Here is a 22,544-nt window from a genome sequence, read left to right as displayed (position 1 = left end):
GGTCATCATGAACAAGAACATCATATAATCAATAACTTGCGAAACCACGCAGAGCAAACAAGACAGTATACATTCAAAATATTGTTTGACATTACCTCTAGAAAACTGCGATGTAAAGGTCAGTGAGTGGATAAGACATTGACATGTGTATAACTGGAGTGTGATTTATTGAATAGTTAGGGTCTGGTATTCCTTCCTCTCCCGACTTTGAAATCCAGAAATCGTTCTTTAACAATAAAGCCCACGTTTCCTAGCCCTTGTCCTCAAATTAAACTGAAGCATTGTATTTTTTTTTATTTTACCAGATAATGCCCACTGGCTTATCGTGTGGAAATTGATAGCAGTCAGAAACTCTAAATGCATGTTTCTAAATTTGGAGGGAAAATCCGGAGGGCCTGGAGAAGAATCCACGCTGGCGAGGTCGTGAACGTCTCATAATCATGGCACCTCAAGGGCAAAGTTGACGGTCCTCCAACCAATCACGATCCCTCGATGGCTCTAAGGTGAAGAGATGCACTGTGGTACAATAAGAGCTACAACAACGTCAGCTGGATTTTGTCCGAATTGTATTGGATGCGAGGTTAGTGAAACATTTCTCTTGATCGAGTAATTGAGGTTGCACAAGATTGATTACAATGGTGAATCACGACATTGTGTTATTTTTTGTTACATCTGGACATGACCAAAGCATGTGCTAATATGTCTCTGTCTTGTTTTGCGAGTACGTAATGAAGCACAGGTTTACCGAAGGAGAGTGATGTTAATTACCATTGTGTGATATGCTCTAGAGAACCATTTAAACTCGTATCCTCAGTGAGTGTAGCAGATTTGATTTCACGAAAAGGTCTTAAATATACCTGACTAGTCCTGTTATAAATTGGGATGGGATAGGATCTCACTGCATTCTGCAATTGTTTTTTGTAATTGAAATGAAAAAACAAGCTATTGAGTTTGTATGATTATTGTTATTGCCTGAGAATTTTTTTTCCCAATTGTGGAGGAAGGAGGGTGTTTGATAGATCAGGTGACGGGTAGGAGAAAATTACTTTCTTGATTTTGAGAAAACTGAAAATAAATATGTATATTTATTAAATAATAAAATAAATAATAAATATACATATGCTTCTGAGAGGAAGACATCTGATCGTGTTGATTGAGGAGATCACAAAACAGTGGAAATGTCTACCTCCCTCTACATGGTTCCAGTTAAATCCCTCATTAAACTAAACTAAAACATTTTATTTTATTTTACCAGGTATGGCCTACCGAGCTATATATATTTTTCAGAAGCGACCTGGCCACAAATGATACCCCAGTGAAGTGGCCTATAACGTGGAAGTTTACAGTAGCAAAATACTTGAAATGCAAGTTTCCATGAAATTCCTCATATTTCCATCCTTGGTTTTCTTTATTCACGTTTTCTAACGCATGGTGCACACCGATAATACTAAACGTACTGTCGGAAATTACAGAACGTACACGTCTTGAATTATAGAATCTGTTCTTGGAATTTTGCAGGGGTTGGTCGTTCTTTATTAAACACGAGAGGGGTAGGGAGGGCGAGTGAGGAGGGTCGTGGGGGGGGGAGTGTTTTCAAAACTTTACTACAACATTTTTTTTTATTTTACCAGGTAAGGCCCCTCCTAGCTATAGAGTTATTTTTCAGAAGCGACCTGACCGCCACAAATGATAGCTCAACAAAGTGGCTTGTGACGTAGACATTTATAGCAGCCAAATACTCTAAAAAAACAGTTTATTCTAAATGTGGAGGTAAAAACCGGAGGACTCGGAGAAAATTCCATGCTGCCACGGAGAGAACGTGCGACCTCGAAATATGCAGGCATCAGGGTTGTGATCGAACCCACAACCACCTCTATGCCAGGCGAGAGGGTTAACATCTCACCACCGTGGTGCCCGATTTAACCACTCGCATTCACCCAGGCGAGCAATAAGGTATACATGGATGAGTGGTCAGTTAAACAAAAATCCTTTCATATCATCAGCATGTAATGGATCCGGTAATGCCAGTCCCTAGCAGTGTTTGGAGTGAGTCCACAATTGATGTTTGGCTTAATTCCAGGGAGTTTATGCTGCCACATAAAAGATGACAACTATGAAATTACTTGTTTTCATAAATGGTCAGGGATTCTAGAAATATAATTTTCACAGCCAACAGCTTGGGGAGTATCGCCGTTTAAAAACGTTCGCTCTGCTTATGAGAGTGATTTGGGGGAGAATCCCACTGATTAAAAACATTCGTCATTTTACAGAAGCCCTTCGTGAATGTTACTTCCATACGGCTATTCTACATTACTGGTGACACGTACTCCTGTCTGTCCATCTCAGTATTAATGGGTGTATACGTGGGTCAACTTTGGGTAATGAAGGAAGTAAGGGGAGGATGTCTGACTTAATGGGATTAAATATATCACCATGAATTGTGGCCAAACATCCAAATAAGTGACAATGGGGCGGTGGGTGTATTTGTCTGCTTCTGAAAATGATGAAGAGAATATTTTCACGCGTATGGATACATTTCTGCCTGTAAATGCGTTTCGGTGCAACCAATCGAGCGTCTTCCCTATCACAAATTGCTATCGCCGACGGTTCAATTGAGATGGCGAATAGCGGTAGAGAGAGTGGAGGCCAAGCTCTACAGAGTTGCCCCTGGATAACCCAAACCGAGGAGAGCTAAATCCCATTAGTGCAAACCGAGGCAGTCGCATGTAGTAAATACATTAGTTATTGCGTACAAATAAAATGTTCTCCCACCCCGCCCCCGCCCCCCGCCTGGCCCCCCATAAGCTGCGTGGTGGAGAAAATACATTTCGACTCCACTCTGTCCAAAAAAACCTTTCACTCATCAGAATAATCACGTGCCATTAAATGTTCCCTTAGCGTTGTGCGATAGAAATTGAGTTGATGGGGATTTGCGTATTACTCACCGAAGGCTTTGCCTCTAATGGAGCTCGATTTGTCCCCGCGAATTACCGTGAGGGTAGCTGCGTTCCAAGACACAAAGCCACAGCCTTGGCGTATCATTTATATTCCGAGTTTAATAACGAAAATCGGTTGGAGAATGGCGGTTGCCACCTTTTCCTGGTTTTCCCAGGACATCCTCCTATTGAGGCAGATGTTATCCTGGGAAATCTGTAATTCTTCCCGGATATTAAAAGTCCTGGTTGTTGTCAGTCGCGTTACAATACGCCATTCAATAAATTACATTCACACGTAGTTCTGCCCTCTTGCGGTATTATTCTTGCGATGATATGCCGAAGTGTTTTGTACCTCCGAGGTGGCAACCCTCGTCATAACTCGAGCAGGTATCCACAGCCGTGCCAGGTTGTGAATTCGAGAGACGGAGGCCTCCGGCAGCGATGATGAAAGCAATGCCTTTATTATTAGCAGAGCGATCTAGGACAGTGGTTCCTAACGTCTCTTGACCGGCAGACCACTGTGAATGTTCAACACTTTTCCACACACCACGACACGCAAAAAAATAAGTGGTTTTCAAACTATTCTGAACAGCAGAACCTGCAACAGCTCCGTAGACCACGTCCCCCAGCTTTGCCTCCCACCAATGTGGACTGCTGACCGCTGTTTGGGAACCGCTGGTCTAGGGCAGGAGTCGGATACCAAAATGACAAGAAGGGCCGCAACGCACGTTAACACGTGACGGTGGTGGTCCTTAATAGATAACGTCATGAATTAGTTCATAAAGAGCCTCACGCGGCTCCGGAGCCGTAGGCTGCCCTCCCCTGGACTAGAATATCAGCCAGCGTCTGAATTGGAGGGTGACAATGCTGTGCAGAGCTCCAAACAGGCGATTTCAAGAGTGAGGGAGTGGGGGAGGGGGTGTTAACTACAGCTTTCATGTTTGTGGAGCTGATAGTTGCTTCCTGTCATCCACAGAAATCCACGGGGGATATATGTTTCAGCATGAAATGCACCTGTTAAGTCTGCCAGTGGGGAAGCAGAGATGCGTATGTTTTTTTTATGTTTTGAAACTGTCGGGGTGTTTAAAGGAATCTCAGAGAGGGGGTTGTACCCTAGTGGTCCCCAGCACTGGGTATGCCAGCTCTAAACTTCGGATTCTTCAACCCACTGGTGACCAATTGCTTCCAAATCTTAGAGGAAGTTTTCACGGAACCGACTTGTCGATCGTTAAATGAGAATGGAGACAGGGTCATTAACAAGCTTTTCTATGTTTCGTTGCATTTTTTTAATGAAAATAACCACGGTCATTTTTAATCGGGTAGAGATTGTAATCATTATTGGACTGTGTCGGTGTTTGCACAGTACGCTCTGATGTATTTTCGGATTGCAGTGTGCGGTGTTTCGTTCCCGAAGGACTTCCCAGTACGCGGAGCGAAACGTCTAACAACCTGCTGGAGAACAGAGATCTCACGTTTCTCCCGGTTTAAGCATCTTGCGAATCCGACCAATTTATTTTAAGTGCGCTCCGGTGGATACGAGTCATGAAGCTCAGATAGGTCTTGAGAGGGTCGTAGACCAAACTAGGCCAGACGTGTGGGCTGGAGTCTCATTTGGTTTCAGCGAAGGGTTTAATATCCTCGGTGCACGGCTTGAGATTTGCCTCTGCTCCGTCAAGGCGCTCACCTCCCTAGTCCACGGCAGGGTGTGCTCACAACGGACGGCTCTCGGGCCACGACTTGGCAGTTAGTGTGCGGTGGGGTGAAGTTTGGGTACTTAGCCTCTTCCAAGATGTGTGACCAGCACGGAGCGGTTAGCCAACACAAAAACAATCCCCTGGTTGTGACCATAGTCCAGGAGCCGTGGAGTAAGCAACACACTGCAAGGCTTCACCATTACCCCTCACCCTTTGTTCATGGGGGCATGAGTCGCTGTTGAAGGGTGGGGGGGGTGAAGCAAAAGCAAGAGAGACGATGGGTATGTGGTATGAATTAAAATCACGTATACGGAACCGAAGTGGGGCTTCCAAATAGGTTGTTAGACATTAAGGGGGGGAAATATCGATCCTGAGACGCCGTCTTATGCACCTAGGAGATATGAGTAAAGTCTCCATTTCCCAGGATGTACAGCCCTCCAAGGATCAGGCAAGTGAGACTGTTTAATGAGGGCAGACCCTTGCTCCGTCATGGCCCACATCGTAGATTTGTTTTAGGTTGGGGGCTGTTTGTCAAATGATACATTTCAAGCAATAGCGTTGCACCAAGTGGGGTATATTTTGATTAAGAATAATTTCCGTAATTTCGTAATAATCTACAGCCTTTTGCCAGTCCACTGATGGATGAAGGCCTCCCCACGCTGCGTAGGTCATGGGGGTCGTTTGACCATACTTCATCATGTTGGTCATGGTCGGCTTGTGGGATGCTGGGTGGGGTACCCACAGTTCAGATATCGCTCACCACTGGTGTCTGTTTGTCCTGAGCGGGAATCAAACTCAGGGCCACCATATTCCTGGTTCTTTCGGTAAAATCACGTAGAAGGGAAACAATAGAAAAAAATATTAAACAATAAAATGCTCACGACGTTTCGACTGCAACACCAGCAATCATCATCGGGTGTGAAAACCACAACAATCATCATCAGGTGTGAAAACCACAACACCTGATCATGATTGCTTGTGTTGCAGTCGAAACGTCGTGAGAATTTTATTGTTTTATATATATATTTTTTCATTATTTATTGTTTCCCTTCTACGTGACTTTACCGAAAGAATCATTAATATGAATCCCTGCAGTCACGGAAGCTTTAAATCAAAACTCAGGGCCACCAGTTTCATAGCGCATTGCGCTAACCGCTGCACCACTGATCCCGCCTCATCGTAGTTTATAAACCACAGCGTACGTTTTGTTTTCATGCATGCCGGACTTTTTTAAAGCCTTGGCTTGGATCGTTGTGTTTCCACGCTGCTGCAGTTTTTATGGTGGGTTTTGTAAAACAATTGTAATGCCCAAGGGCCTTACAAAACTTATTCTTTTTACTGCACTTTTATCGGCTTAGAATTTTTTAAAAAAAGTTCCGCTCTCCAATAAAATAGCTGACAAAAATCCCCGCAAGCCGATCCACAAAGAACGCCGGCCTAGGGCTCATTATTATTTAAACTGCAATTCGGGACCGGTGAGCTCTGAAACATGTCCCGCTTTTTATTCGTCTTCTATATCTTTCCTTTTTTTCGTTCTCCGGGGATTTTCCTCGTTGTTCCAACAGCTTAAGACTGTTGTTCGTCGAGCACCGGTGGGACTCGGAAAAATACATCCGGATGCGCGTTATCTTCGTGATCCGCTCTATATATAAAAAAACTATACATTATGCAACTTTTTTTTTTCCTTTAAAAAGAAAAATCTAAAAGTTTGCGTAGAATTGACGGCACGCGAGCTTCCCGGCATTGGTGCAAATTGAACGATCTTGAATGATGCGAGGCAGGAGGGAAGCTGCGGAGAGATAGCCAGGCTTTTAATATGCCACGTGTGCCCTAGGCACTGGGAAAGGATGTAAATGTCTGAGCGCCGAGGTCGAGGGACGTTGTTTTTACCCCCCGCTGTAACTCACCTGCCTGTAGCTTACTGCGGCGGTAAGGCGCTGTGCTAGGAAGTGTGCGCTTACCACGAAACCCTTCGCTGCCAAACACCACTCGCCCCCCGCGAGCTGAGTGTCGCGAACGTGTTCCAGTGGCAGCAGACGCCACCGCAGCGCTTGAGTTGCCCCATAACAGCTGTAATTTGTTATCCGGCTCTCCCTGGGAATGTGCAAACACGCCCGTGAGCCCACGCGCACGCGCGCGCTTGCTAACTCGCTCGCTCGCTCGCCCGCTCGCCCGTACGTTTCGAACAAACTCTCTTGCCCGAATCGGTAACGTGCGCCCACACACAGTTAATCCCACGTGCGCGAGCGGCTAGGTTTATTAAGCAAGCAAATGCACGCGCGGATTAAATGCCCGTTCGACTGGGAGAAGGAAAAAAATCGTGTTTCTTGAAACGTTTTGCGAAATAACGTGGCGTGCTGTTGCAGCGCATGGCCCTTACAATCCATTATGTCGTTCAAACAGCGCGTTAGGGTTTTTGTTTTGTTTTGTCACGAAACCACGCTCCTCACGTGCACGGGTTCAAGAATAATATCGTGTTACGGTGGTTTGGCTTAATGCGAGCGTATCGCTGAATTTTGGGCAGGTGGTCGTGGCGCAGAGGGAGGGCCCCCTTGTGCTCCTAACTGAAGGGCAGACGCGCGGATGAAAAATGAGCAATCGACAATACCTGAGTGGCATTTGGAGGCCAAAGCACACCTCATCCCCCCCCTCGAAAAAATAAAACCCCCATCACTTTTCAAGCGTTGTTTGACTAGAAGTCACCGATTCCGAAGATAAAAAAATAGCATTCTCGAAGAAGATTGCCCGCCTTTAAACGAATGCGCACGCTCTGAACATGTGCACGCGTGAAACTCAGCGGGGACGGGGGCATTTTTCAACATTGGGCATTTGCTCAGTTGGCTGGCACAGCAGAAGCAAGAGCGAGGCTCGCACGCACGGCCGCCCACGACCAAAATAAATAAATTACGATTCGGCGGAGATAAGGCGCGATTTAAACCATCTTAAACCGTGACAGACTGCAAAGATTTAATTAACTTCTGCTCCCTTGCTCAGGGAATCCATTTCGCTCATTCAAGGCAGCGTGGCATAATTAAGACGGCTGATAATACGCGCTTGATAGCGGAGTTTTGCGGACAGTAGCAGATGGGGCTTGTTCAGCCACGGCTGGAATTGGGCCCTGTAATTGATGCTCCCGGTGTTTCCGAGCGCCGTCGCCTGCCTTATTTTTTTTCACCCCCTTCGCCTTGTAGCGGCAGGATGTTTTTTTTTGCGTTAAATTATAATTAATGTGTATTATCAAAGTGCCAAGGCGATTACATTACCGGGAAGGTGGCTCTCTGCCTGGCGTTGTCCACCTTCACAGGCACGTTTGAATAATTGAAAATGTTTTAACCGATTGGTGAAGTAAATAACTTTTTGCTAACACCAGCTTGCATTGCGCATTCAGGTTTCGAAATATTATGCAGCGAGTTTCAGCACGAATACATTTCTTATTTGCTTCCGCTTGGTAATTGCCTCCAAATGCAGCGCAACATTTTACACGCACTCCCAAGCCGTGTCTACGTAATGCGACTTGATCGTGAGCGCGCTTTCGTCGGTGGATGTGTCAATCGCCTTGTCCCTTGCCCGGCAAAAAGAGCACAGCGTGGGTTATCGCTATATCTATATATATATTTTTTTACGAAACCATTTTTAACGCTCTTTCAAACGTTGCTTGCGTCGCTGCTTCCGTGTGCTCGGCTGAGTCTTCCGTCGAAAGATCGCTGCTCCCGATGGCTGTGCGGCATGCGCCGACGTGATTAAGGACTTCTGGCAGCGAAACATCTGTGCCCTGCCGCCCGCCGCAAAGTCATTACCGTACTTTGTCTGCCTGGCTTAGGGGCGTGCGGCTAACACGCCAGACAGCCCAACGGCGGAGTCAACCGCGGCGTTTGGTCTTTGGATGAAGAGCAAAAAAGAAATAGATGCCCACCGTCAAAACGGCGATTGTACACAATTGGCACTTGTTAATTGGATAAGTCACTTTGCGGTGAGTTGCGTACGCTCATTGTCGTCAAATTGATAAGGTCTGTCCGTTAGAAACAGCTTTTCAACTGATTTACATGTAATAAAAAAAGTACAGCATGTCTATCGGAATTTTCATATTTGGTAAATGTAATCGTTGCTGTGATATTTCATTTAAAAACCTTGTTACTGTTAGAGCTGGGGCATTGAGTCGGTTAAGTTTATTTACATCGATGAATCGTTTGAAATTACCATCGACTACTTCTCTCGTGGCTTGGGGAGTACTTCACGTATAAATTAAACCATTAACATTTTTTTCCAAGGTAAGGCCCATTGAGCTAAGTAGCTCTTTCTCAGAAGTGACCAGCCACAAATGATAGCTAAACAAAGTGGGTTGGCCCGTGGAAATTAATAGCAGCCACATACTCTAAACACATGTATTTAAATAAGTACATTGTTTAAAAAGTCCATTGATCATGGCTGATGATGATTATCTGTAAATATCTAAACTTTTTTTTTTGCCTGTGGTAAAATGTAACCTTTCTATTATATGATTGATTATGATGGCAATATATTTGGGAGCGAAATGCCAATGTCGATGTTTGCTATCCACGACGTAAGGTCTTCAGGAGTTTGATTTGGTGTAGTTTTGCTGTTCCTCTATCAAATTAAAGGAGTGCACACTTCAGTGGTTTACTATATGGTCCATAGTTTTGGTTGCATGGCCACAGTCGCATTGTGGCTTGTGTATTTAATTTTGTATTCATGAAGGAGATGTGTGCAAAATGTAACCTTTGAGAAGGATTAAAGAGCACTTGGGATTTTGCAAGAGAGAACTGGAATTGCTTAAGTGATTATGTTATTTATATATGTGTATGTTTAACTTCTTTCGCACCGTATGTAGCCAACCGTGATAATCGGAGATACGGGGAAGGACAAGTACAATGGGAGGTTGTGGGAGGTGAATTGCTTGCGTTTCTCTCGATTCGAACTGCCCATAGAAATGATTAGGCGTAACGAGTGCTCGTGACCGACTCATGTGCTCTGTGTGTGTTGCCAATATCTGAGATTGTCCATGGCAAAAGGCGACATCCCTGCACATCATGTGTCTTCCCTTTAACCAATTGCAGAGCTCACTGCAGCCAGCGGTGCCTACTGCACTGGCGCGGTGATGTCAGTGTGTAGTTGCGGAGCAGGGCTGCATGGAATTAATAGGCCTCCATTAAGCTTCAGAGTAAATGGCAATGGGCCTGGCTACTAGTTTGGGGAGAGTCAGCCCATTTTGCCTAGTTTAGAGAAAATTAAGCTTTTCTTTCAACACCCAAACGCCGCTGCTGTCTTTGCAAATATTGCACAACTAGGATTTGACATTAGTAGAAATTAGACCCATGGTGTATTTTTATTGTTTGAATAACTATGTTGTTCATGGTTCTCCCTTGAAAAAATATAATTACATGCGAACCTTACATCTCAATAGCCAGCATTGACTTGGCTCCAAGGACAATGCTGTAATACAAGCCGTGTAATTTTATTTCCACTGGCATGTTTCCTTCTCTTGCTTTCCCACTAAACCCATTCCCACCCACCCATGCTCATCAACCCATGCCCATCCACACATTCTCATCACCCTATTCCCATCCACCCATCCCCATCCTCCCATCCACCCATCTCTATTCACCCATCCACCCTATCCCCATGTACTCCATCTCCATCCACAAATCCCCATCCACACATCCCCATACATCGATCTCCATCCACCCATCCCCATAACTCCATCCCCATCACCATATCCCCATCCACCCATTTCCATCCACCCTATCCCCATGCACTCTAACCCCATCCACAAATCACAAAAAATCGTATCTCCATCCACCCATCACCCTTTTCCCATCCACCCATCCCCATCATCCCACCACCCCATCCCCATCCATCCATCCCCATCACCCAATCATCCCATCACTCCATCTCCATCCACCCATCCCCATCACCCCATCCCCATCAACCCACCGCTAATGTCCGGGGGGGTGGGAGTGCAGGCTGCAAGCGTTGCGCAAGGAGAAGTCGCGCGACGCGGCGCGGTCGCGACGCGGCAAGGAGAACTTTGAGTTCTACGAGCTGGCCAAGCTGCTGCCGCTGCCAGGCGCCATCACGAGCCAGCTGGACAAAGCCTCCATCGTGCGCCTCTCCATCAGCTATCTTCGCATGCGAGACTTCGCCGAGCTGGGCGACCCTCCCTGGCTCGACGCCTGCGAATCCCCGCCGCCCAACACTTCGGTCAAAGGTGAGAGTGCCGGAGCGTGCTTGGCCTGTCACGGCTCGGTCGGTCGTGGTGGTACGGCTCGGATTGTGGTGTTTGATGTTGCCATGGGTGGTTTGTTTCCGTCTGTAATTCTTCTGGAGTTTTGTGGGGTTTTAAGCGGGGCGTGGGGGAGGGTTTGCGTGGTAGACAATTTAACAAGATATTTTACTGCGTTTGGTATCAGCTTAAAGAAGCTTTCATCCAGCGGCAGATTAACTCCGGCTCATGATGATGACAATGCGGTATCGGTGTGATGTCGGAACTCTTTGAGAGCAGTGCTTCACCCTGTGTTGTTAGAGAGCTGGTCTGCAGGATTTATTTTCAAACATCATCAAGTGACACTCTTGTCCCCATACCAGGAGTAGCACTTTCCCAACCTGCTACAGACAGAAATGTTCAGTCATTTATATTTTATTCTCAGAGCTGGAATTTAGGCAACGAAAGTGACAAATCTAATTATATGATTATGTTTTTGTTGCATTGATGACTGGGCAGAGACCATCAATTCCCTACACTTGAGAAGTTGGTTTAATTATTGGTGGCTGAAACCGGGATTCATCCCTATGACATCAGTGGTGCCAGCCCAGTGCTCTGACCTCTGAGCCACCCAGCCAACCCAGATGTTTGCTTTTTCAGTTTCTAATCTTACGTTGTATAAAATCGTCACAATTCGGAGGCCATGAGTAAATTCTGTGTTTTTTTTTACATTGTGTGTCGTAGCACCTCGAGTGACTGCAAGGGTCATGTGAAATAATTACAGCAAACAAACTGAAAATAGTTAATATGCAGAAAGATTCGTGTGTCTTGAGTGTCAGACTCGATTTTAATAGACGAATTGATGCATTGTTACAATCTTCATGAGCATTACTATCGGTGTCATCATCATCATCCCCTTCAGTGTTTTTTGCCCTTACTGGTTGAAGCCTTTTTAAGCTCCTTCCACTTTATTGAATCTCCTGTATCTGTCATCTGTCTTATCCTTCTGTCCCCTGATTTTATCATAAGGTTTGCTTATTGGCCCCCCCCACCCCCCATATGCTTTCCATCTCCTGACCGCCAATGGATAACTGCTTTTGTCATTGAGTCTCAACCTTTCTCTTGCCATTGCCTGCCCGAGTCTACTTATATTCTTAATTGTGGGTGTGACGTATTAGATTACTGTTTGTTCTGCGGGGCCACATGTCTCAGTCTTGAATATATTTGGGTTATTCCAAGCTATAAGGTTCCATTGGATTTTTAGGGAGGGTGGGGGGGATTTAGATATTTCTCTGTTTACACTTTGTAGGTCTTGGCGCAGTGATATGAGAGTCAAAAACATATCGTTCAGTGTTTTGATTTAAAGCTTTCGTGACTGCAGGGATTCATATACTTGGTTCTTTCGGTAAAGTCATGATTGCTTGTGTTGCAGTCGAAACGTCGTGAGAATTTTATTGTTTTATATTTTATTATTTTATTGTTTCCCTTCTACATGACTTTACCGAAAGAACCAAGAATATATATCGTGCAAATGGTTTATATTTTAGGAAGCTCCAGAGCCATGCACCTTTAATTGTGGGGTGCACAATATCTGTATGGCTTATGCTTTTTGTGGTCGCAGCCAGGGCTGGTCACAGACTGCAGCTTAGGGCCTCATAATTTTAGAGTTCTCCAAAAAAATACATTAACTCTTTTATAATATCAAGATGAGCCTTGGCAGTTTTGGTAGACATTTTGGGAGTTTTCGTTTCTGTATTTTTACTATCACATCTTTATAATGATGTCCTTGATTTCCAAACTGATGTTTTTTGTTTTTATTGATATTTCACTAAGATCCTTTTAACCTGTGTTATCCTTTATACATCATATGTCAAGCATCTTACGATGCTGTTGCACTGAGACACTGCACGAGTTGAAATTGTTTTCTATTTTACAATGGTTGAAAATGCAATACTGTAGCACTGCGATAAATCTTATAGGTCATTTGTTGATTAAACCCACATTTAAAGACTAGAACCGAAATTTTGAAAATATAAAGTTAATAATGGAGCGTTTGACATCAGCCATAGGTGACGGAAAAAGAGTAAATGGAATGCATTAAATATTCAAAGAAGATCCCCAAAAGCAAAAAAAACAGCCCCAGGCTCCCCTAAAACTTAATCCGGCCCTGGTTACAGGTATTGCTAGTCCAGAATGTGCCCTTGGTTTGGCCTGGAAAGAGAAAAAAACAGAGGCTGGAAAATATGTGAAAAGGAACAGATGATCCCGGTGGCAGTGTTAATGAACAAAGATGTTTCACTCACACTTTATCAGGATGGAAATGCATGCAAACTCTCTGATCGTCAGGGGAAACATTGAGGCCGCCATCTGGTCCGGTGTTAAGACGTTACCTGGCCCTATCCGCTGTGAACATTCAGAGTCCTCGTTGCATCACTGTACAGCTGGGGTTGACAAGAATGTGACATGTAAATGTACTTCATTATTTAAGGGTAGAAGATTTTAACAATGTGCTGCTCAACGTGCGCACCTTTATCCCACATTTTTGGACAGAGAGAACAAATTTCGTATCTATTTTTATTTTATATTGGCCAAATGTATATTTAAGAAAATAGTTTCGAGAGAAATCCGTCCCCTGCAAGTGTTTTGCAATCAGACCAAGATGAATCACATCGTCGCCCGCATCTACAATGGATCATTAGCTAAATTCTTGCTCGGGTCAAAAAACAGGCCATCCAACAATTACCAGACCTGTTCATTGAGCATCGACGATTCATTAAACCGTGATGCTACCTTCATCCAGCCTTACATTTCTCTGGCAGATTGCCCTTTTGCAAAGCACGGATCGTTTTTTTTTCCCTTCCCTCAGTAAATGTGTTGATTCACCAGGAGTCTTCATACGTTCAGCAACAATTGCATCGTGGTGGAGCAAATGTTGAACAATGTATTAGCACGCAAACTGCTGTAGAGACCGGGGTACTTCATTCCTTTATAATTGGAGTTATGATGTTAATGGCTTCAAATTAATTAAATATTACCAAATGCACATACAGTATAGCGGTTTGTGTTCTAAAATGAACCCTATTAAGAAGGAACCGCTTTAAAACAACCCCTGAGCACAGAGTTGGCCCTCAATGGGCCTGAATAACGGAGGTCTCAACACTCGGCCTGCGTCTGCCCTCCTTAACCCCTTGGTCATGCTGGCGCCCAATCTCTCCACATGTCAATCTATCCAACTGGCCCCTGCTTTCAAATGTACGCTATTGCTTTTTGTTTTATTACTTACATTGAATAGGCTCACAAATTTACATGGAGCGATCTTGCGAATAACATCCGGTTATCCAGCAGCGCGCGTTTAATGAGCCTGATGCTGTTGATGAGACCCAGAAAGGTTGAAACCGGCTAAGAATCTGCTTTCTTAAATACATGCTGATTGAAATTATTGGTCTGGAAAGCCTAAAGGCTGATGCACTGATGGCCTATTTTACTAATACGTGGACTCATGTTTATTTAAAGATTAGATTCCTTCTCTTCCCATCTCCATACATCTTCAAGTGTTCAGCCCATAGGTAACACGATCTTATTGCTGCGACAGACCACATTGCATCATTGATAAGAGGGTTTGTAGAGCTTAAAATGTGAGGTTAGGATAGTGGGAAGTCTTGCAGTGAGGGCGTGAATTTTGACTCTGCGGTGGCCCGGTGATTTGTGCACTGCACTACGAAAACCAGAGACTCGAATTTAGATTCCAGTATAGTGAAGTCCGGTCAATCAAACCCCATTACCAATGTGACACCAATTTCCAGACCTCTGTTAACATCTGGGGCGAGTCCTTTCTGAACTGGTCCTGGGCCTGTATTTGGTGCATTCAGCCCGACCCAGTGTGAAAAAAAAATCAGCGTTGGGAAGTCAAATGTGAGCAGGCATGGGATTTGCTACACCACTCCTTTGTATGCTGTCCCAACCTTAATAGGTGCTCACGAACGGCATTTGCCCCGACAGGCTATGTATGCCACACAGGAGATCTTAGTATTATTTTAACCTTTCTGCCTATCCACTTTAATAAAATGCTTGCGTTGGGGCTGGATATCACGTGTTTTCTAGACAGGGCAAATGTGCTGACCCCATTGAACTGAGCTGTTAATCTTTCTACATCTGTGTTACGGACGAGGCAGTTTGATTGTCTGCACATGGGGGCGAACGAATTAATCAAAGCCTCCCAATGCAATGGCAAAGCAGCATTTATTTTGGGAGAGTTCATGAGTAAAACAAACATTACCTAACCTATTCTAAGTAGCCACATAATGACTTGTCCGATTCAAATATAACATTTTTTTCACGTGATTTTGAGAAATCAATAATTATATAGTTAGAATATATATGTACACACAGGGTGTCCGGCAAGAATATCCAGCCAGGTGGCTCAGCAGAAGAGTTAAGCAGCTTGCACCCAGAAGGTTATGAGTTCAAATCCTGGTAAGGGGGTTGACTCAGCCCATCATCCCTCCATGGTCAACAAAATAAGAACCACTTTGCAGGGAAGACAACAGTGATTGTCCTATGGAAAGACTTTCCCCTGCCATAGGGATGAGGAATTTCCACCACTGACTCAGAGCTGCAAACGAGATATGAGCACCGCCTCATTGCTCATTTGAGCAGGAACAACAGCTGTTTCCCTGTTGTTGTTTTGTTGTCAAGATATCATCTACTGTCAAGGAAGGTTTAATTACGCAACAGTATGACTGTAGTACTACTACTACGCTCTTTTACTGGGGGAAGCTTCACGCAGTCTTGTGACATTGTTTTCAGGCAGGTCCTGCCAAGTTTGCAGCTGTGATGAACCCAATTCAAGTTCCTCTTGTTATATTCGCTGTTGAAAATCACTTACGCTTTACCGTCGAAACAACTAAAAGTTTGAAAGAATACGTTTTCCATTTTAATCACGCAATTGGACCAACGGTGCAAGCTTCTTAAACCAATCGCTCATCTATCCCCACCCGCCTCCATCTGGCCAGGCAGTGCAAATGGAGTAGGCGACAATTGTCAACAAGTTGCGTGTGGTGGGGTAAAGTGTGGGCAAATCCCACCTTTTCCAAGGTAGTATGAAAGAGTCGGCCAGAGTACCCCCGTAGAGGGGCTCTCTTGAAGTTCCTCTCAGTGAGACCCATGCAAGGCTGCGCCTTTGCCTATTGACCTTTAACCTCACATCAACAACCAATACAAAATACGACAGGAGTGCAAGATAGAGACAAGGTAAGCAAGTCGATAAGAATACACAAATACATACCAATAAATGAAGTATAGAAGTACACATTGCATAAGTACATACATTCCTGTCGATTTGCCAACACCACATGAATGCTTGGGCAAGGCAGCAAAACAACAACAACAACAGTCCCAGACCACACCAAGACAACAACACAGTCCCTCGATCATATTGCGCATTAAAATAATAGTTTATTCAGAAAGGATAGCATGCTTGTATTTGTGGTCATTGGCGTGGGCCTGCTATGCCTGTTTAAAGTCTACATTATAAATGTCAGAGCAAGTTTATCAAAATGTATGGGCACGCGCGTATTGTAATTTCCATATTCCAATTAGGATTCTGTTTCTTGCCAGTGTCTTGAGGGGAAGGGATTTTTCCTTAATCCTTTGTTATAATGAGTGTGTTTTTATTTCACGTGAAATGGATGGGTTTCACCCAAAGGTGTAGAGTGAAACGGGTGTTCTCTCATTAGAGATTTTAAAAATGGATTATATTTGCTTTATATATTCTAAAGTACTTACCATGACATTTCTGTTACGAATATAAAGTAAATTAAATGTCCATCATACGAACGATAATTTACAGTCTTTTGTCAATCCACTGCTGAATGAAGGCCTCCCGGCACCGTGACATTCATGGGGTTGCCGGACCGTGCTTGGTTAGTGCAGGTTGGTCAAGCGTCTGGGACCAGTTTAGAGATATCACTTGCCAGTGTGGTGTGAGCCACGGTCAGGAGTTGAACGAGTGTGGCCGTGTCCACAGTGCTGTGCGCTAACCACTGTGCCACACTCTCCACAATAAAATATTGGACATCACATGTCCTCCTTTGGTTTCCGCACCTCTGATGAGCACCGTTGGCTACGTACGGTGCGAAAGAAGTTCAACATACACACGTGCATGATTACGTGTGCAGAATATATACCAAAGGAGACCGACCATTGCGGAGACTAGTGTTGCCACCCCTCAGGTACAATAAATTGAGACGTATTATAGAAAGAATAAAAAGAAACATATTTGACAATACCACGAAAAGAACTGCATGTAGACCCAGTGTCCTAAGTGGTGTATTAGTATGCAAAATGCCTCCCCAATGTCCCTGGAAGACTTACAGATTTCCCGGGACGGAAATCTTACTCACAAAGAGAGGACGATCCTGGCAGAGCCAGGACAGGTGGCAACCCCAGCGGAGAGATGAAGCGATGATATCAGCTCATGCGTAGGAGTTAGATGGATTGTGCCATCGGAGGATCGTGAGGGATGGTGCACCACGTGGGCAGGCCTTTCATCCTGCGGAGAGGTATTAATGGATCGGTACTCATTGTGGGTTTTTCGTTTTTAAATGTCTCTTGTTTCAAAATGCCCTGTTGACATTGTTTTTTGTTTAATGAGTTGCACAATGCAATAACAATCGTGGACAATCGCAACGTTGGAAAAGCCACTGCAACCGATTGGTATCTGAGATACCACAACAAATGTAAATCATGCGTTCAGGTATTAAAGGTAAACACCTCGTTGTTGTTGTCATACTTTCCATAAATTGCATCCCGATCGTCCTATGGGCATCATGTCACGAGATAAATTATCCACTGAGATCTCTCGCAGAGCAAGGTACAACCCTTCGTGTTGAGAAAAGAGCCCGCGGGAGCAGATTTCCCAGAGCTACCTCTGAGATCCCATCACGTGACCCCGCCCAGGAGAAGGGAGCACTTTCCCACCCGCTCAACGTGCGCGAGTGAGGTTTGTCGCATGGCGGTGAAGCCGTTATATTCTTTGTCAGAGCTGGAATCGAGACAAATTAGGAACAGAACCAAATTTATTTTATGTGCAGTAATTGGTAAGCAGGCTGAGACCGCAAACATCAGTTCTCAATCATGTGGTTATGCCACGATTCAAAGTGCCATTTTATTCAAGTGTTTTTTTTTTACTCTTTTAGCGTTTTTACTGTAATAGAATTGTGACCATCAAAATAGCGTTTAACAAAAATTAAGTAACACTTTTGTGGATTCATGCTGGGAATGACATTTAGAGACGGTGAATGAAGCACATGAATTACAGGACATATGCAGTTAAATTACGTACATAATTTAAACTGTTGTGAAAATGCAAATGGGCTCAGGCAGGACACGTCGCTTGAAAAGGCGATGCCTGTCAGGCAAGAAGAGAAACACAGTGGCAGTTGTGGAATGGAACGCGTCCGAGAGGAACGTCCACCGTGGAGATGGAGCTATGAAATCAGATTTTTGCGCGGTTTTCGAGGTGGACGATTGCATCGTAGGTTCGCGAGAGATGGCGTAAAATTGTGGAGGCCTTCATCCGCTAGTGGATTGATTGTGACCGATGATAGTTATGATAAGTAAAGAATATTTTGAAAACGATCATTGGTAGCATTTTTGCCGATGGTAAAAACGTAACCTTTGAGAAGCATCAACAAACACTTAGCATTTTTGCAAAAGAAAATCTGGAATTGCTTAAATTAATAGCGAAGAAGGTTAACATTAGGTGGACTGCTAATGTTGGCTGACGATGAGAATGATGATGACGATGAGAAAGGCACTCTGTAGATACATTGCATTTACACTCGTAGTCCCGCGCATCTGAAAACTGTGCAGAATTCCAATCGCGTGTGAATTGGGAGAGAGAGAAAGAGAAAAAAAGTAAGATTCTATAACTTTTACATTTTGGCGGAATATAGGACGGCCTTGCTCTCGCACGGAATGTCACGGGCTCCTTAACAGCAGATGGAACAATGCACAGCTTAATGTCCCCTAAATGCGCCCAGAAATCGAATGCAATTCAAATCACCCCTTGGCTGCAGCTTGCAACTAAAACATATAATGCAGGAGCACAAATAGCACGGTTGCCAATTTTTTTCGCCGTCCTACTTATGGTTTTTGGTAAGTGAGGGGCTGCGGGGAAGATTAGTGAGGAAATGCGTTGGCGGGAAGGTTTTAATTACGACGGAAATTAGGTTGCTTTGTCTTTTTAGAGCGGTTTTTCGCGATGCTTTTTAATATATCTCACTGATATTTTAAAGTGAACGACGAAGAAAATCCCAGCTCTGCAATTGCAGTTTAACGAGGCTAACTTAAATGCTTTTGGACGTTTGCGGTAAAATTGCAGTTTGCCGGTTGCAGCATGATAAATGCCTTCTCGAATAAGAGCTCACGGCATATATTTATCTGCAGGTTACAAAAGAGCCAATTGGCAAAAAACAAGTTAATGCCTTCCTGCATTTGGAGTTTCAATTTATTAGACGTGAAAAATAAGAGTTGTTTTTTTTTGTTGTACATTTTCATTTCCTTTTTTCTTTACGAGCACCTCAAGCTGCCTTCATCTATCAGACACTCACGAGCCCCCGTTCCAGACAGCCACACAGATGGCTCATTTTCCAATCTCTGCCAGGCGCAAACGCGACGTTGCCCCAACAGCTAGCACCGCACGTGTGCGGTGCTAGCGCCGGATTGAAGCCGCCACGACTGCCCCCCCCACACACACCTCACAAAATATCCCCCGCGACTGCACCGCGATAGAAATCCCATCGTCGCGTCTGCCCGAATCGTCGGTTTGTCGGGAAGCTTTACTATCAATCGGGCCCTCACGGCGGCGACAGATGCGTAATGCGTGGCAACGGCGGTGGCGGCAGCTTTGCGCGACGGATGCACAGCCGAGAGAGGGGGCTTGAGGGTTGCTAAAACCCACAGCGGGTCGATGCAACTCTGCTGATGTTGCGTCTTCCCATTGATCGGGGTCTGCCATCGATTTGCAGTGGGACGCGTGTATTGCACCAAGGCCCTCGGTGCTTCCAAACAATGGTTAGCCGATTCGCTCACCCCCTGACCCCATCCGCCTCCACCCATTTCCCCGATCACGCCTAACCCCGCATACGCTCACCGTGACCCATACTCCCCTCCCCTCCCCCCCAGCTTGCTCGTACCCACTCAGCCCCTCCCATACCCTCCACCCCTTCGACCCCCACCGGCCTGCCCCATTCCCATCCCCAGCCACAGATATATCCCAGGGCAGTGAACTTTTGCCCTTCCCAAGAAAATGAATTGAGCCACGTCATTTTGACTTCCATCGCAAAAGGTCGTGATAACTAGCTTCACCGGTCAATATACCATAATTTAAATGCGTTCAATACAGCGAGGCAGACAATCACGGCTGAATTATGTGCAATATATAACATTTTAGGACAATAATAGATTTGCATGCGGGCACACAGTACGTGGGTTTTTCGATGTGAGCTCAGTGCGATCCCAAAACACATCGGAGCCCTTCCGATGAAGTCGTGTGTTTTTTTAAATATTTTTTTACATAATGCACATTGTTCACGTGAACATCTTTTAATCAGCAGTGCAATGTTGATGCGCAATGTTATTTTTGGTTCGTGTTTTATCACGCGATATCTTTAAAATTAACCCCAGCCACCTTTTGTGATTTTTTTTTTTAAATCTCAGCAAACATTCATGGCTTGAACACCTCGCAACATTCGTATAATGCCATTGATGAGTCTTTTGTATGTGGGAAGGAAACCAGAGCAACCAGAGAAAACCCATGGATACGAGTGGATCGTGAGAAAAAAACCCTGCTACAGATGAATTAAAAAATCAAAATGCTTTCCTGTCCTCTGCTGGCTACCTTGTAGACAAATTTCACGACACCTTGTATTCCTTAAGCAGTCTTCAAACTAGGTCCTGACCAGGCGCAAGCCCGCTGCGGTTCTGACATCAAGACCCTATATCGAATGTAAATGCGATACTCCTACTCTGCCGCGAATTGTAGCGGACGCTTGAGTAGCATTGTAGCTTGCGACCAGTGGAAAAGGGCAGTGTGACACATCGCATCACGGACGAGGGAACACGGTGGCAGGCATGAAAGCTGCTAGCGAAGGTTACTTCCGGGCTACGAAGGACGCACACGGTAAACCCGAAACGGGTTGAACTAATTCATACGGATGACAGCGACGCTCAATATTGCATAACGTTATCCCGATGTTTCTCGGCTGTTTATTTCAGTGGGTAGTCCCAAGTCAGTCTCCCTTTGATGTTAAAGCAGTGTCACAAGCAAGGGAGGCTGTTTTTTTGCGTGCCGAAAGTAGCGCGCTGCTGAGATGAAATTGGATTGGGGGGGGGGCGAACTCGAAGTGGACGAATGCTTAAGGTAGGAGAATAAGAAGCAAAAAAAACCGTTTGCTTCTGCCACACACCGCAGGCGCGTCGTTCTTGCCCACTGTGATGTCCCGGCTTGAAATTCAAAGTCAAAGCACCTCGCCTGAATGCTATGCATTTTAAAAGAATGAAACGTTGTCCCCCTACTGATATTCCAATAACTGTCCGTGTCAATGCAGCCCAATTTTTGCGTATGTGGTAATAGAGGGTGTGGGGGTGGGGGGTTGCTCTGGGTTGGGGGGGGGGTACTGGCGAGAGGGAAGAGATTGGGAGCAAAATTCCCTGATAAAAGATAGAACAATTTGCCATTAAAATCACACACCTGCCTGTGGTGAACGGTAACGGCGATTGAGGTGGCTTCTGCAGGCGAGAGGTATTAATTGGAACATGCCACGTGGTGCATGTACTCCGGGGGAGTTCTCTCCAATTTCCCCTCCCGCTGCCCCTTGCTACGCGCCCCCTCGCTCCCACCAACCTTACTCTTCTCTCAGTTATTGAGTCAGGCCAAGGTGTGAAAATATGCGCGGAGGGTCGCTATTTCCTGACTCAAGTGCTCACGGAAGAAGCCTTTTGCTCGGCATGTACTGCAGTAACGACATGGAACAGCGGCTTGTAATGGTTAGCGTCACACAATGGGCTTGCAGTGCGGAATCCGGCAGTTCGATATGATAAACAAAGATATCACAGAGTACACCCACAGTTCGTCATTCGGCAGGTCACGCAAGCTGGGGTGAACGTGAGGACTCCCACCTCTTCCAAGATGTCCGGCCAGCGGAAAAGAGTAGGCCAAAGAACCCTCGGGGAGGGTTCTCTGCAGCTTGCTTGCTCACTCCACTGCTGTCGAGCTGCAGCCTCCTCTGCAAAGAGTTGCCGTTGGGTGCCGGTGGAGAATTATTTTAAGTCGCTCGGCTCACAATAGTTGCCATCCCCGATCGGTGGTGCAAGTCGAACCCGCCTAAGGTCGGCCGTGAGAATGTTGAGCTTCTCTTAGAGGAGTAACGGGCGGCGTTTTGCGAACATGTTGGAAGGAATTTTATTTACCGCATTCCCGGCGGCACGACGGAGGTCAAGTCAAATGGTTCTGGGTTTCCAGGGGAACACCTTTGAGTGCGGAATTAGTCATCTTGGGCCCTTTCACGTCGCAACAAAGACGACTCCGAGGAGATTCGACACACGATTGAAAGGGATTGAAAAGAGAAAAAAAATGAAGGGAATGTTTTTGTTGTTGTTGCAGCAATAACATCAACAGATGATGAAACGCAT

General features: G+C 45.2%; 1 protein-coding gene across 2 annotated transcripts in view; it reads left to right on the top strand.

Moving 5' to 3' along the window:
* Positions 1–22,544, top strand: part of LOC116947350 (neuronal PAS domain-containing protein 3-like) — a 217,061-nt gene that overhangs the window by 94,499 nt on the left and 100,018 nt on the right. For both annotated transcript variants that reach the window (XM_032962983.2, XM_032962984.2), the window contains exon 2: positions 10,612–10,856. In XM_032962983.2, coding sequence (XP_032818874.1) covers positions 10,612–10,856 — 245 coding nt within the window. The remainder of the gene's footprint in view (positions 1–10,611; positions 10,857–22,544) is intronic.

Source organism: Petromyzon marinus, chromosome 29, assembly GCF_048934315.1.
Source record: "Petromyzon marinus isolate PM22_M1 ecotype Great Lakes invasive population chromosome 29, UKy_Petmar_22M1.pri1.0, whole genome shotgun sequence".
In the NCBI taxonomy this organism is placed as follows: Eukaryota; Metazoa; Chordata; class Hyperoartia; order Petromyzontiformes; family Petromyzontidae; genus Petromyzon; species Petromyzon marinus.
This window is presented reverse-complemented; position numbering and strand designations above follow the sequence as displayed.